This window comes from Arachis hypogaea, chromosome 14, assembly GCF_003086295.3.
Source record: "Arachis hypogaea cultivar Tifrunner chromosome 14, arahy.Tifrunner.gnm2.J5K5, whole genome shotgun sequence".
Taxonomy (NCBI): domain Eukaryota; kingdom Viridiplantae; phylum Streptophyta; class Magnoliopsida; order Fabales; family Fabaceae; genus Arachis; species Arachis hypogaea.
The window spans coordinates 29634672-29651726 of record NC_092049.1 but is presented as its reverse complement, the minus strand read 5'-3'; the positions used below and the strand labels follow the sequence as shown (position 1 = coordinate 29651726).

The 17055-nt window shown below is 36.5% G+C and overlaps 1 protein-coding gene and 1 long non-coding RNA gene across 2 annotated transcripts; both read right to left on the bottom strand.

The window, feature by feature from the left end:
- Positions 1 to 285: 285 nt before the first annotated feature.
- On the bottom strand, positions 286 to 10651 carry LOC140178280 (uncharacterized). The gene is made up of 3 exons (XR_011870850.1): positions 10397 to 10651; positions 10246 to 10300; positions 286 to 571 (listed from the first exon to the last, which is right to left on the bottom strand). It is a non-coding gene; the product is annotated as an uncharacterized lncRNA (long non-coding RNA).
- A 2253-nt stretch (positions 10652 to 12904) lies between these two features.
- LOC112741900 (uncharacterized) lies at positions 12905 to 15610 on the bottom strand. The gene is made up of 6 exons (XM_072214029.1): positions 15343 to 15610; positions 15020 to 15106; positions 14908 to 14934; positions 14375 to 14456; positions 13571 to 14237; positions 12905 to 13285 (listed from the first exon to the last, which is right to left on the bottom strand). Exons 1-5 carry the CDS (start codon positions 15474 to 15476, stop codon positions 14163 to 14165), a joined length of 405 nt encoding a protein of 134 aa, XP_072070130.1. The 5' UTR covers positions 15477 to 15610; the 3' UTR covers positions 12905 to 13285; positions 13571 to 14162.
- Positions 15611 to 17055: the final 1445 nt, after the last annotated feature.

The window sequence follows — 17055 nt, the reverse complement described above, 5'->3', positions numbered from 1 at the left end:
AAGAAAGCGCTGAAATTGCAACCCATGTGTTTACTTAAGTAAATCACGTGCTGACAGTCATGCGTATGCATGAGGGATGTGTAACACCCCAATTACCCTAAGCTTTACCTCTAGCCGTAAAGTAAAGGTTAATCAGAGATTATGACAGTTCTAGGGCTTATACATATTTATATAAAAGGAAATAATATATTCTATAAGCCTGATGAAGGATTAAGCTCGAAAACAGAATTACAAAAGCGTGAAACGTTCACACGAAGCTAACTCATAAGATATAAGGTATATGTATAAGAGAATAATTCATATACAAATATAAGAATATAATAATCATAGAGAACTAGCCGCAGCTTGTGGAGTTTAAGCCGACTAGTTACAAATTGACAGATACAGAGTTTTAGAATTAAAACAACTTATACAACCTATCTGTCAAATAAGCCTCTAAGGCCATAAAGATAAATATACAACAGATGAGAGTATACTACAACAAAAGTAAAATGAAAGCATACAAAGAAAGAACCATTCTCCGCTCTGTCACCATATCCGCAACTTCACCAAGGTGAATTACGACCTGCATCTAAAAATAACAACAAAGTATGGAATAAGAACCGGAGGTTCTCAGTATAGTAACAGTGCCCAATGATATAAGATGTAAGGTCCCGGGACGCCGAAGGCAATCCTAGAACTTCACATCACATACTGATATTCAAGCTTAGAATAAACTAAATAAATATATAAAGAACTTAAACCATAAACCAAGGTTGTCTAAACCTAGGGGAATTCTAACTAATATTGTTCACACCGCTGTATCTCACAGCCGTCGCCAACCTAACCTCCGTGCGATCCCATCGCCACCGCCTACCTAACCTCCTCAGCACCAGACAATCACAATATAAATGCAAGCAAGTAAAACACAAGTAGAAACATATAGAGCAAGTAGTTCAAGTAAGCAAATAGGCATGTTATTCATTTAGGCATACAATTACAAGTCGGAAAAGTATACAAAAAGATAGAAAATTGACATGATGAATGTCTATCCTATTGGCTCGTGATATCACTTGTCGGTCCATAAATACGAACCCGACACATCCTTTCGGATGTCGCTTTTCTGCCGTACCCACGAATATAGTGTCGGGCACACTCTATTGACCCATGGATATAGTGCCGGGCACACTTGCATGCATAACCCAAGGATATAGTGCCTGGCACACTCTTGCAGCAGAAAAGATTATCAATCATAATTCAATCCCAGGGACATAATACCCTGCACACTATCATACTTAACCCAAGGATATAGTGCCTGGCACACTCTCATTATTCAACAAGATCATCATTCCTCTTTGAGTCTTCAACTCATTATAACCATCATCAATTCATCACTCCATTCTGAGCTCATTAGTTCATCAATTTTCCAAGTCATTGTCAACAATCACCATATGCACCACTCTTCCTTCTCTCTCAACTAACTCATCCACAATACACCAGAAACCTAAACCTCCGTTTGCTAACTTTTCAAAAAAGAAAACCTAACTTAAACCCCTAGGACCTTTCCCATATTTCAATGCTCTAAAATAAGCCCAAGAGTCTTAAAATGGTGTTATAGAAGCTTACAACCTTGTCGCGAAGGTGAAATAGTTGAAAACAAAATAAAATTTGAGAAACAGGGCGTGTGCGGCCGCACAGGGGTGTGCGTGCGCACGCCCAGGAAGATTTTCAAAGTATGCGTACGTGCAGGGGTATGCTTGTGCACAGGTACTGATCCTTCCCGACTTGTGCATGCGCACAGGACTGTGCGTACGCACAGGTCGTAATTCTTCGTTGATGTGCACGCACACAAGCTGTGCTAACGCAGCAAACAGCACACCCTTCCCTGGCGATGCGTACGCACAGGTCTGTGCGTGCGCACAGGTTTTAAAAAGTGCAGGGTTGTGCGTGCGCACAAGGCTGTGAGTGCGCACATATCAGAAATCCTGAAATTCTGCAACTTTGCAGAATTTTAGATTTTTAACACCAACTTTGAATGATCATAACTTCCTCTACAAAAATCCAAATTTTACAAACTTTATATCAAATCGAAGGGTTTTCAATGGACTTTAATTCTAAACAAAATTCAGTAACTTTTGAAAATTGAGGCACAAGTTATGACCCTTCAAAGTTCACTAAAAACCAGTTTTTTACCAAAAACATCAAAACTTCAATTTTAATCAACTTTCCATTCAAAACTAAATCAAAACCTACCCAATCATCATAAACCACTACCACACACAACACCTTACCTCTTCATATCATTCTTCTCAATTTCACTTAAATTATTCAACCATTATACCATATCTCGCTACCAAATCCATAATTTTCCACTTAATCATAAATCCACACTCATAATCATAATCAATCAACAACAACCTCAACTAACCAAAACAATTCCTCATAAATTTGAATAGTCATTATCAAACCCTATCCATTATTAATCAAATCCATCATAAAGCTCATCAACACCAATAATACCCAACAATCCTCAATAACCACAATAACCAACAATCAAAAATCATCATCAATATATGTCATCAAACATCATAATCATCAATATCCTTCATTCCAACCCACCATAAACATTTTACATTAACTCATCACTTTAATTTCTCAAAATTCTCATTATTCATTAATATAGATAATCATCATCAATACTCATCAACATCAATAATCTCCAACAATCATCATCATCCACAATAATCCCATACACCAAAAATTAACGTCAATTCACACATAATTACTCATACACCCATATCATTCAATCCTATCTTAGGGTCAACTAGCCTAAGTTTTCAGAAACATTACATATTACATAAAGGAAACCGAAACCATACCTTGGCCAATTTCCAATATGCTTAAACACCAAACTTGATTCCAATCAAGCTTCCACCAAGCTCCAAACCATGAAAGCCACACCAAAAGCCACCACCAACTCCAAAAACAAGCTTCATACATACAACATAACCATACATCAACAACTAAAGCTCATACTATACCAAACCACAAGGATAAAGAGGTTCCTTACCTTATCCAACGAGATTAGGAGTAAAATCCATGAATTACTCGCTACTAGAGATCACCTAAACAACCAAAACCACAAAATCTACTCAAAACCATAACCTCCAAAATGCAGAAATCTAGGGCACAAAACTGGAAAGTGAGACGCGGTTTCTTACCAAGTTTGCTTAAATAAAAACGTCGAGCTCGACAAGAGCTTCGCGTGGCCGTAAACGGCTCGTCAATCGGAACTTCGGATCAAAAGTTATGGCCTCCGGAAGGTGGAGGTGAATAGTGCACTCTCTTCCTCCTCTCCTCTCTTCAAAACCGCTGCTCTCTCATCAAAGTGGGGGAGAATGGGCTGAAATTCTCATTAAATGAGCTTATATATGTTGGACCTTGGGCTCAGTTTTGGCCCGGTCCAACCCGTTAGCGTTTTTGCTCCATTTGGCCCACTTTGGGCCAAAACCTTTAATAGTAGTGCCCGGTTTTCAATTCTAAAATTATTTTTGTCCTTTCAAAACAATAAACCAATTTTCTAAATTTTATTTTTCTCAAAACACAGTACCTGAAGGCTTAAACCGGTTCAATCGGTTCGGCTGCCGGTTCTCATTCTTTCTCAGAAAATACATTTTTCGACTCAGAAAAATTCATTGAAACCAAATTTCACCTTTATATTTTCAAATTAAAACTCCTAAATTTTGAATCTATTCCGGGCACTAAAATTATTATTTTTAAAATGGTTTTATGTGAAAATGCGGGTTCTTACATCCTCCCCTCCTTAAAAAGATTTTCACCCTCAAAAATCTGAATCACGCGATGGGATATATATATATTCCCCACGAGGCATCCTACTTTCAACGTTGCTAATCCAACAAGTTGCCAAGGCACCTCATTCACTATCATCCTACCGTGTTGACGTTTTCTCTTGCCAACTCCTCCGTAGAATAGTTCAGTCAGATAGGCAGAAAATGAGCAGATTTGGTTAAGCAAACCATGATCACCCAAACCGCATCATAGCCCACTTCCACTGAGGAATCTCAAGAGGCTGTATCATTCCTGACGGCTTCTGATACTCTATCTTCGCCTTCTGACACGTCAAACACTTGGATGCCACTGTAGCTACATCACCTTTCATCCCAGGCCACCAAAACATCTTCTTTAAGTTACAATACATCTTCGTGCTTCCGGGATGAACAGAAAATCCACTATAGTGAGCCCTCGACAATAAGTCTTGTCTCAAACTTCCGACATCCTGTGTGCAAACTCTCCCCTTATCTCTCCTCAATCTTTCACTTTCCTTAGCAAATTCTTCACACCTTTTATCACCAACTAGTTGCAATAATTTCTGAAGCTTCAGCTCATCTTGCTGAGCCCTCTAAATCTCCGTCTTAATCGTGCTTGAAATCTGCAACTGGTTCAAACAAGTTATTCCGACAACCTCACCAATGTCCAGCTTAAAATTCACAAACTTATCCACTAGCTCCTCTTCCTTGATTCTCTCCCAAGCAATTGTTAAAGATTTCAGACCAAATGCACCTGCGACCACCTTCGCCTTTCCAGGGTGATAACTCAGTTCAAAATCATAATCCTCTAGCAACTCCATCCGTCTTCTCCAATGCATTTTTAAGCTCTTTCTGATCAAAGACATACTTGAGATTCTTATGATCAGAAAAGACGCTAAACTTCACTCTGCACAGGTGGTGCCTCCAAATCTCCGGTGCAAACACAATCGCCGCTAATTCCAGATCATGAGTTGAATAGTTCCCCTCATGCGGTCCCAACTGACGCGATGCGTAAGCCACCATACTCCGGTGTTGCATCAACACGCAGCTTAAACCCTTCAAAGAAGCATCATAGTATACTTTGAATGGTTCATGCGATTCCAACAAGATTAAAACAGGTGCTGAAGTTAACTTCTGCTTCAAAATATGAAAACTCTCTGCGCACTCCGACATCCAAACAAAGACACTTCCTTTCTTGTCAACTTAGTCATCGGTTAAACCCTTCAAAGAATCTCCGGTGATATCCGGCTAAACCCAAGAAGCTTCTGACTTCCGCCACCATTGTCGGTCTTTTCCATTCTATCACCGTCTCTATCTTAGAAGGATCTACGGTTATTCCTCCTTTGCTCACCACGTGACCTAAGAACTTCACTTCCTCATTCCAGAACTCACACGTCGACAACTTAGCGTACAACTTCCGCTGCATCACTCTGATTATCGTCATTAAGAATCTAGAAATTTTTCTTAAACCAAATACCGATTTTGTAGTATTTGTCAAAACCTTTAAAACAACTTCAATTTAAATGAGTCCATTGTTAAAATCTTATCAAAAGAGTCAAAAACTTTTTATTTGTAAATCAATCATTTTAATGCACGATTTTCCCTAAATTCATTGAAACCCTTAAATCAAAATCTTTAAATTTGAATCCATTTTGATAAGTTAGGTTTACAACCAAAATCACAAGCCAACAAAATCTTAGGACTCACTTTCCTTTTAAAATTGTATCATTTGATCAAAAGTTCAAATCCTAGTTTCAAAACCAAATCAGTTAAACCAAAGCTCCAAACCAGATTTAAAAATCACTCTAAATCTTAAAACGGTAAAAATCATAGTTAAAAACCGCAAGGACGTTAGTCGGTATTTTCGTTGCCACTAGTGCTGAACCGTACCCATCGCCCACACAGGGAACCGCCAAGGCTTCTCGTCATACCTGGTAACCATTCTGGCACGCCAACTCGCATCGTTCGTCATCACAAGTCCGAAATCCTCGGCTACCACCGCTAGAATCCTCCTTTTCCCATGGTTTACTTCCAACAAAACTCTAAACTCTTGAAATTCTAACGACGAGTTTACAAAAGATAGAACCAAACCGACCTCAGGTCCAGGCAATATAAGACTCAAAGCATACGCTTACCTCTCATTGGAGGATCCGACCCCGTCGCCTCACGTGCCTCCAAAGCAAACACACGGCTTGGTTGCTGACTCTTACCCACACCTCGGTTCCTCCCTCTACGGCAGTCCTTAGCAAGGTGCCCTGGTAATCCGCAAGTGTAGCATCGACCATCTCCCTTTGCCATGTGGAACTGAACGTTGTTGTTCTTTCTGAAATCCCCTTGACCTCGTAGATGTTGAGGAGTGTGTTCATTTCTTTTAAAGTTCTATCCCCTTGGTCCAAGGTGATCGTCACGCTCCCTACTAGTATTTCCTCCAGAAGTCTCCTTTGACAAGGCTACCAATTTCGCGTATTCTTCAACCACTCTTGCCTTGTTCACCAAATCAGAGAAAATACGAATCTCCATAGGAGCCACAGCAGTCATGATGTCGTACTTCAAACCCCTTTGATACGTGATACACTTCCAACTTTCATAGGTTTTCGGGGCACCCTGACACACCCTAGAGAACCTACAAAGTTCCTCAAATTTTCTGGTATAATCTGCCATAGGCAAAGAACCTTGCTTCAGCTGCATCAATTCCATCTCCTTCGCTTCCCTTGCAGACTCAGGGAAGTACTTCTTGTAGAAGGCCGTTTGAAATGCATCCCAAGGAACATCTGCATTTTGGAGCTGTAGCAAGCAACAATCTGCCTGCCACCAATGCTGGGCCTCTTCCCAAAGTTGGTAAGCAGCAAACTCTACGTATTGGTTATGCGGGACATGCTATGCTTGCAGTTCACGTTCCATAGCTTGGAACCAGTTATTCGCTTCTGTGGGATTAGTTGAACCTCAAAAACTCGGAGGATGAACCTTGAGAAAGGTCGCCAAGGTCATCGGAGCACCTCCCCTGTTATCTCCTTTTCCTTCCGCATTCTCATTCACATTTCCTTAACCATTTCCGTTTCTGTTTCCGGCCGATTGGCTTAACCTCTGCACAACTTGCAGAGTCGCAGTAGCGGTAGCCCCCATGATGTTTGCAAGATTCGCCATTGTCGCCATGAACTCGGCATGGTTATTGGCCGGTCGCTCATTCCTACTCTCTCTTCGTGAACATGTACGACCTCGTCCGCGAGTAGCCATTAGGTTCCTATCTACACCAAACATTTGATATCAAGGTGATCAGTCTCAATATCAAAGGTCTAGTGCTTCAATTATCCCAAAAAGGCACTCACAAACAAGCATGCTATGAGATATCAAGTAGATAACCTAAATAGCATGAAAGAAAAATGACCCAGAGTATGCAATGAAGCACAATCGGTCCATCCCTCAGACTCACGAGGACGAACCGCTCTGATACCACTAAATGTAACACCCCAATTACCCTAAGCTTTACCTCTAGCCGTAAAGCAAAGGTTAATCAGAGATTACGACAGTTCTAGGGCTTATACATATTTATATAGAAGGAAATAATATATTCTAGAAGCCTGATGAAGGATTAAGCTCGAAGACAGAATTACAAAAGCGTGAAACATTCACACGAAGCTAACTCATAAGATATAAGGTATATGTATAAGAAAATAATTCATATACAAATATAAGAATATAATAATCATAGAGAACTAGCCACAGCTTGCGGAGTTTAAGCCAACTAGTTACAAATAGACAGATATAGAGTTTTAGAACAAAAACAGCTTATACAACCTACCTCTCAAATAAGCCTCTAAGGCCATAAAGATAAATATACAACAGATGAGAGTATACTACGACAAAAGTAAAACGGAAGCATACAAAGAAAGAACCATACTCCGCTCTGTCACCATATCCGTAACTTCACCAAGGTGAATTACGACTACATCTGAAAACAACAACAAAGTATGGAATGAGAACCGGAGGTTCTCAGTATGGTAACAGTGCCCAATGATGTAAGATGTAAGGCCCCGGGACGCCGAAGGCAATCCTAGAACTTCACATCACATACTGATATTTAAGCTTAGAACAAAATAAATAAATATACAAAGAACTTAAACCATAAACCAGGGTTATCTAAACTAGGGGAATTCTAACTAATACTATTCACACCGCTGTATCCCACAGCCGTCGCCAACCTAACCTCCGTGCAATCCCATCGCCACCGCCTACCTAACCTCGTCAGCACCAGACAATCACAATATAAATGCAAGCAAGTAAAACACAAGTAGAAGCATATAGAGCAAGTAGTTCAAGTAAAAAAATAGGCATGTTATTCATTTGAGCATACAATTACAAGTCGGCAAAGTAGACAAACAGATAGAAAATGCAGATGATGAATGTCTATCCTATTGGCTTGTGATATCACTTGTCGGTCCATAAATGCCAACCCGACACATCCTTTCGGATGTCGCTTTTCTACCGCACCCACGAATATAGTGTCGGGCACACTCTATTGACCCACGGATATAGTGCCAAACACATGCTATTCACCCACGGATATAGTACCGAGCACACTTGCATGCTTAACCCAAGGATATAGTGCCTGTCACACTCTTGCAGTAGAAAAGATTATCAATCATACTCCAATCCCAGGGACATAATACCCTGCACACTATCATACTTAACCCAAGGATATAGTGCCTGACACATTCTCATTATTCAACAAGATCATCATTCCTCTTTGAGTCTTCAACTCATCATAACCATCATCAATTCATCACTTCCATTCCGAGCTCAATAGTTCATCAATTTCCCAAAGTCATTGTCAACAATCATGATATGCACCACTCTTCCTTCTCTCTCAACTAACTCATCCGCAATACACCAGAAACCTAAACCTCCGTTTGCTAACTTTTCAAAAGAAAACCTAACTTAAACCCCTAGGACCTTTCCCATATTTCAATGCTCTAAAAGAAGCCCAAGAGTCTTAAAATGGTGTTATAGAAGCTTACAATCTTGTCGGGAAGGTGAAATAGTTGAAAACAAAATAAAATTTGAGAAACAGGGCGTGTGCGGCCGCACAGGGGTGTGCGTCTGCATGCCCAGGAAGATTTTCAAAGTGTGCGTATGCGCAGACGTGTGCGTGCGCACAGGGCTGTGCGTGCGCACAGGGCTGTGCGTATGCACAGGTTGTAATTCTTCGTTGATGTGCAAGCGCACAAGCTGTGCTAACGCGGCAAACAGCACGCCCTTCCCTAGCGGTGCATACGCACAGGTCCGTGCATGCGCACAGGTTTTAAAAAGTGCAGGATTGTGCGTGCGCACAAGGCTGTGCGTGCGAACATATTAGAAATCCTGAAATTCTGCAACTTTGCAGGATTTCAGATTTTTAACACAAACTTTGAATGATCATAACTTCCTCTACAAAAATCCAAATTTTACAAACTTTATATCAAATTGAAGGGTTTTCAATGAAATTTAATTCTAAATAAATTTCAGCAACTTTTGAAAATTGAGGCACAAGTTATGACCCTTCAAAGTTCACAAAAAACCAGTTTTTTACCAAAAACCTCAAAACTTCAATTTTAACCAACTTTTCATTCAAAACCAAATCAAAACGTACCCAATCATCATAAACCACTACCACACACAATACCTTACCTGTTCATATCATCTCAATTTTACTTAAATCACTCAACCATTATACCATATCTCGCTACCAAATCCATAATTTCCCACTTAATCATAAATCCACACTCATAATCATAATCAATCAATAACAACCTCAACTAACCAAAATAATTCCTCATAAATTCCAATAGTCATTATCAAACCCTATCCATTATTAATCAAATCCATCATAAAGCTCATCAACAGCAATAATACCCAACAATCCTCAATAACTACAATAACCAACAATAAAAAATCATCATCAATATATGTCATCAAACATCATAATCATCAATATCCTTAATTCCAACCCACCATAAACATTTTACATTAACTCATCACTTTAATTTCTCAAAATTCTCATTATTCATCAATATAGATAATCATCATCAATACTCATCAACATCAATAATCTCCAACAATCATCATCATCCACAATAATCCCATACACCAACAATTAACATTAATTCACACATAATTACTCATACACCCATATCATTCAATCCTATCTTAGGGTCAACTAGACTAAGTTTTCAGAAACATTACATATTACATAAAGAAAACCGAAACTAAACCTTGGCCGATTTTCAATATGCTCAAACACCAAACTTGATTCCAATCAAGCTTCCACCAAACTCCAAACCATCAAAGCCACACCAAAAGCCACCACTAACTCTAAAAACAAGCTTCATACATACAACATAACCATACATCAATAACTAAAGCTCATACTATACCAAACCACAAGGATAAAGAGGTTCCTTACCTTATCCAACATGATTAGGGGTAAAATTCATCAATTACCCACTACTAGAGATCACCTAAACAACCAAAACCACAAAATCTACTCAAAATCATAACCTCAAAAATGCAGAAATATAGGGCACAAAACTGGGAAGTGAGACGCGGTTACTTACCAGGTTTGCTTAGGTAGAAACGTAGAGCTCGACAAGTGTTTCGCGTGGCCGTAAACGGCTTGTCAATTGGAGCTCCGGATCAAAAGTTATGGCTTCCGGAAGGTGGAGGTGAATAGTGCACTCTCTTCCTCCTCTCCTCTCTTCAAAACCGCGGCTCTCTCATCAAAATGGGGAAGAATGGGCTGAAATGCTCATTAAATGAGCTTATATATGTTGAACTTTGGGCCCGGTCCAACCTGTTAGCGTTTTTGGTCCGTTTGACCCAAACCTTTAAGATTAGTGCTCGGTTTTCAATTCTAAAATTATTTTTGTCCTTTCAAAACAATAAACCAATTTTCTAAATCTTATTTTTCTCAAAACACAGTACCTGACAGGCTTAAACCGGTTCGACCGGTTCGACTGCTGGTTCTCGGTCTGTCTCAGAAAATACATTTTTCGACTCAGAAAAATTCATTGAAACCAAATTTTACCTTTATATTTTCAAATTAAAACTCCTAAATTTTGAATCTATTCCGGGCACTAAAATTATTATTTTAAAACGGTTTTACGTGAAAACGCGGGTTCTTACAGGATGCATACGCGCAAATTGGCGATCTTCCAAAAGATGCATACGCATTAAGCATGCGTACACTCAACCTGAAATTCATGCATATGCGTAACCATGAGGAACTCCAAACTTTATTTCTTTATGAATTCTCTACTTTTGCACGCTTAGCTTTTTCTTCACTTCTTCGAGCCATCTTTGCGTTCTAAGCTTGAAATCACTCAACAAACACATCAATGCATTGCATGGAATTAAAGTAAATTAAATTTAGCAATTTAAGAGTCTAAAAGCATGTTTTTAATCATTAAACATAATTAGAAGAAATTCATAAAATTATACTATTTCAGTGAATAAATACAAGATAAATTGATAAATTTCACTCAATTCAATTCAAAATTTACCATAAAATTATAGTTTATCAATGTTCTAACTAGTATTAATAATAACAATTAATGCTTGCTGCTGAAACATTAACAATAACAATAATTAAAAATATATTAAAAAATTTATCATAATAACAATATAATAATGATATCATAATTACAATATTTTATTATTATTATTATTATTTTGAATAGTAATGCATTAACAATAATAATAATAATAATAATAATAATAATAATAATAATAATAATAATAATAATAATAATAATAATATAAAAATTTTATATAACAGTATATTCATAATATACTATTATTATTAACATTATACACGAAAACCGTGTAACTAACAATAATAATGATAATGTTGTAACAATAATAATCATAACAATAACACTAATAACAATAATAAAATTAGCAATTAATTTATATACCAAAAATTTATTAATAACTCTAATAACAATACAAATACATAAACTTATTTATAATTAAAATACAAAAAATACTTTCTTATTGAAAATGATCTAAATATTTAATAATATCTTTTTGAGATATGTAAAATTACGAACTTTTTTTTTTCACTAATTTTTTTACTCACACACTTGACCTCCTTTTTCCTCTTTTTCGATCTTCTTCTTTCCTCAAATAAAAACGCTAATATTATTATGAAGTGTGTTCACCTTCAACCAAATACAATATATATTATAAAGATCAAGCTCACTTCCTTCACGTACACATATCACACATATAAATATCTTTTCTGCCAAATGCAGGTTATGTTTGGTGTGTCCCAAGATGATCAAACTGAACATCTGCTCTGCATGCAAGAGACAAGGACGTATTTTAATGTTGGGATGTCCCTCCCTGCAAAACGCAACTTGTGTTTTGCAGCAGCTATTTTCTTATTTTTTTCGTGTTAATCGTAAACTGTGTTTTATCTGTACAGTTTAGGTCCACATATGTACAAATTACACTACAAGAAACATCGTTAAAATCGACGGCCAAATCGACGGCTAAGCCGTCGATAATATTAAAATTCGACGGCAAAATGGACGGCGAAATTGGTCGCTATTAAGTTTGTCGATTTTTCAAAATGCTAATAAAATCGACGGCTTGCCTAGCCGTCGATAATAATTTAATAAAATCGACGGCGCTTCAGTCTATAATATGAGTTTGAGAATTTTACACTCTTACTAAAATCGACAACACCGTCGTCGATATTATTATATAAAATCGACGCCATTTCTGTCGATATTTGATCCAATAAAATCGACAACATTTTTGTCTATAATATGTTTACTAAAATCGACAACATTACCGTTGATATTGGATCCAATAAAATCGACACAGTTGCTGTCGATTTTATTATTCATATACCAACAAATTCCATGTCTATATTTGGGTTTTCATGTCTATTTTATAATTAAAAAGCGACAACTATTCCGTCGATTTTAATAGATATATTTTAATTATTTTTTTATTTAAAAAAATAGTAAACAATTAATGCTATAACCAATAAGCTCACAGTAATTCAAATCTATTTAACTACTAATTTTATATATACATATGAACAAATAAATAAATAAAATAGAAAAGCATCATATTTTCTATTACTCACTAAGAACTTTGATCAAACATGTGGCACGCATTAGTAACAGTGTAGCTATAAATTCAAACACGGTTTCCTATCTAACAACCCATTCATTATATTCAAAAATATTTCTACCATATTCAAAACAATTGGAAAAAACAAGAAGAAGAAATTGTGAATGTTGGTATATTTGACCTGGAAATATGAATTGAAGGCTCTTCTTTCTTGTAGAAGAAGAGAGAGAGAGAAGAAAGGTTATTGAAGCTCATGGGCATGGGAACAAAGGACTTGAGTATTGTGATAGCATCTGCCACCGTCATTCTGAGGAGGAAACACCACACAACATGCTTGCAAACTCGAAAGCCATTGCCAACTGCCAAGTAGAGAAAAAGAACTCTAATAATAATAACAATAATAATAATAATAATAACTCACTCGTCACAATATCAATGGCATTATATTCATAGTTCACAAGGTTTTTAAGTCCACTCACTAACACATTGTTCACTACTCCTACTTCACATCAGCTCAGTTCATACATCAATAAAATTCCAACGTCTCCTCAATTATACAATCTCTTGGTATTTTTCAAAATTTTAATTATTACAAAACAGAAAACACAATATCCCTAATAATAATAATAATTGAAAATACTTACATTTTATAAGGATCGTCTCCTGCATAACCTGTTGGCTTCGGTATAGGCATCAAAACCTGCAAACAAAATCCAAATATCCAAATACATAAACTAGTGAAATCAATTGTTATTACAAGAAGGCTAACTAACTAAACTAACTGTAAGCTAGTTTCCAATCAAGAAAGAAACTAGTTCCTAAAAGCCAAGTTCAGAGGTCATGTTCGTTCTCTAATGCCTCAGACAACTCATAAAAGATGGTAGCAGCAAGCATGATCTCAGCTCCTGTGCCAAATAGACCCATCATCAAGTCTCCAAGCACAGTTAATACCCCCATGCACATTCCACCATAAACTGCAGCAGTAACTATATAGAGATTCAGTTCCCTTCCCATGTTTGAGTTCCTCTATCCATTCATCGTCACTTGGTGTTTCTACAAAAGCATTGTTTAACATGGGCTAGTAATAAGAACATGGACTAGTTCTGTAACAACACCTTCAAATTCAACTCCCCTGTCACTGTTGATTGTTGTGAAGCTAAAAGCTTTCCAAATTATGCTCCCACATATATTTTAAGAGAGCATATTTGATACTTTTGCTAATGATGTTTCACTTCCTTATAGAAGCCCATCGTGATCAACATCTTTTGGAATTTCAAGTCGCTGATCCATGAACCCCACGGCTCCAATCACCTGCAATGTTCCTAGACGAACAATTAATCTATATGCACCCAAAGGGATACACAATTCATGTGATGTCTATCATTCTAGTTTGAGTATCTATTTTTTTCAAGATACTTTCAAGGTTTACATAAGCATGAAAGCAATACCTGCATTGAGTTGAGATTATCCCAAGGGATCTTTTCGGCTGCAGGTTCCCATAATATTACTCCAAAGCTGTATACATTAGACCTGAAGTTCCCAAGGACAAGCAAAAATGGATTTTCAAGGACTCAAATTTCTTTAAGAACATTTGACAGAAATCAAATTTCTTTAAGAAAAACTACATAAACCAAGATGGCAGCACCGGTACATAGCAACATAAACTAAAAGTAGCACAAATATATTCAACACAATAACGCTATTAAATAATTGGAATCTATTTCAATGTTAAGCCACGATGTAGAACAATTAAAATGGCACCTTATCCACATGGTTGATGAAAATTGAGGAGTTCAAACAACACGTACCTAAGAGTAAAACAATTTTGCTCGGAGGCTTATACAGAAATCTTGCATATTACCTCTGATAATGACGCAGATAAGAAAATAGCTATCTCTTTCCCAATTTTCGCTTGACGTGTGTGCATATATTCAGTGAAATTAAAGCAAAACTAATCATAACAAGAACATCAAAAACTTACTCGTGGTTTTGATAGAAAGAATTCCATCTGTTTTACAAGCATCAATAGAAATTAAAGAGAGGAACAATTAGAAATTATAAATCACGCTAATATAAAGGTATGTGCTCATTACTTGAGACTCGAAGAGAGGAAGACGTAGATCGAGCGAGAATCATCGAGAGTCTGCATATCTTCTTCGATAATTGACATCCCTGAAACGCTGAAGATATTAACTGAAATCGCGTACTCACAAGTTATAGTTAACAAAAAAATCAGAGAACCAAAAAAAAAGAGAAAGGAATCAACAATTCACAGAGCAGAGAAGAAGGCGAAGCTCACGTGTAAGCTTAAATTATGAACCGAAGAGAACTCCATTCGAAAATCAGAAATTCGGGATCACATTTCACAAAACAGAGAAAACAACAAAGAAAAGTAAAGAGAAAAGGAAAACCGAACCTTATTGATACGACGTGTTTCGATTTGAAACAGGGGACGGAGGGATGGCGGCGCGAGTGCGACGGGGCGACGACGGGTGTTGGAGCAGCAGAGTAACGACACGGTGGCAGCAGAGCGAAGAGGCGCGGCGGCATCGAGAGGGAGGGTTGGTGAAATGGTAGAGGTGAAATGGAAAAGTCGCGAATTGGGGTTAACTTCTGAAGTAAATTGAAGTGAATTGGGGCGGAATCAAGGACGCGGGGAGGAAACAGTGATAAAATTTTTTGATGATAAAAATCGACACCAGTTTCGTTGATTTTATTTAGAAAAAAAATTGACATTTTGGCTATCTATTTTACATAATAAATCTAAGCCATTTATCCAATTTTAAAGGGAGATCTTCACCGTTTAAATTTATCGACGGCAAAGGCCGTCGATATAATAAATATTAAAATAGACAACATTTCCGTCGATTTTAAAGGAAAAAAATCTTAACCTATTCTTTGTCGACAATGCGACGGTAGTAATAAAATGATCTAAGTTGCTAAAATAATCGACGATCCAGTCGTCGATTTTAATATTTTATTTCTAATTTATTATTTTTCATTTTATCGACGACCAACTGTCGAAAAATATCAACGAATATTTTGGCCGTTGATTTTTGGTGTCGATAATTACGCTGTTCCTTGTAGTGAAAACACACCATGCACTAATATATTTGAATTACTCTATTTTTTGTCTATTATTAAATTAATTTATGTCATATAGCATTACTCTAACGTAAATAAGTTTATGCATCATTTAATTTTATAAATTTAATTCATTTTTAAGAAGTATATTTGAAAAATTAGGCTTGTGATCCACGAAAACTATTTAATATTTATTTATATCTGGAGTATTTTTGACAAAAAATATTTTTAATATATTTAATTTTAAATTAAGTCTAATTTATTTCTTTTTATTCATGTGAATACTAAATAATAGTACATAACAAAGAAATTTCACAAAATAATTGGATTAATTAAAGAAAAAGACATAATATACAATAAATCAAGATCTTAATTTTATAAGAAAATGTGCGTACACATTTTTTATCTCTAACATTGATCATTGCATATCTATAGGTTGTATCTTTATTTCTATATCAAATAAAATTTAAATATTATTTATATAAAAAATTTTATCCAACAAAAAAATATGAAAAACGCAATTAAGAACAAAGAGATACAAATTGATTAATTAATACCTGATCATTTTAATTTATCAAAGACTTCACTATACATCAAATAATAAAATTTTTTAAGAAATTTATCTATAGGGCACTCCAATTGATTTGAGAAAAAAAAACTTTTCATTGAACTTGCTTGAATTATATATTGTGGAACACGCAAGATGCCCTCCGTGTGACAAAAGTACCATGTTTGTAGAGGGTTGGAGTGCCACATAGGGTACTTTTGTCACACGAAGGACATCTTGCGTGGGTACAAGTTTAGTTTCGATCTTCAAAGGGACTGAGCAAGGTATTATAGTAGCAACTCTAGTAAATCTTCAAAGGGACATTTCATATCAGACAGCAAAGAATAATTGAGTTGCATTTGTCTGCATAAAATCCCATGAATCAAGTTCTATTATCTGCTAAATAAGGTCCTATATACTTCTCTGTCTCACTGCATTTCTTCTCATGTTTAGTGCTTGCTTGGGGACAAGCAAGATTTAAGTTTGGTGTTATGATGA

Bases quoted from the DNA above. Each gene is read 5' to 3' on its own strand.
- LOC112741900 (XM_072214029.1), bottom strand. From the start codon at position 15,476: ATGCCGCCGCGCCTCTTCGCTCTGCTGCCACCGTGTCGTTACTCTGCT. The intron at 15,107-15,342 runs GTTCGGTTTTCC...TAATATCTTCAG, and splicing joins AAACACGTCGTATCAATAAG to CGTTTCAGGGATGTCAATTA. The intron at 14,457-14,907 runs GTAAGTTTTTGA...TGGGAACTTCAG, and splicing joins TCTTTCTATCAAAACCACGA to GTCTAATGTATACAGCTTTG.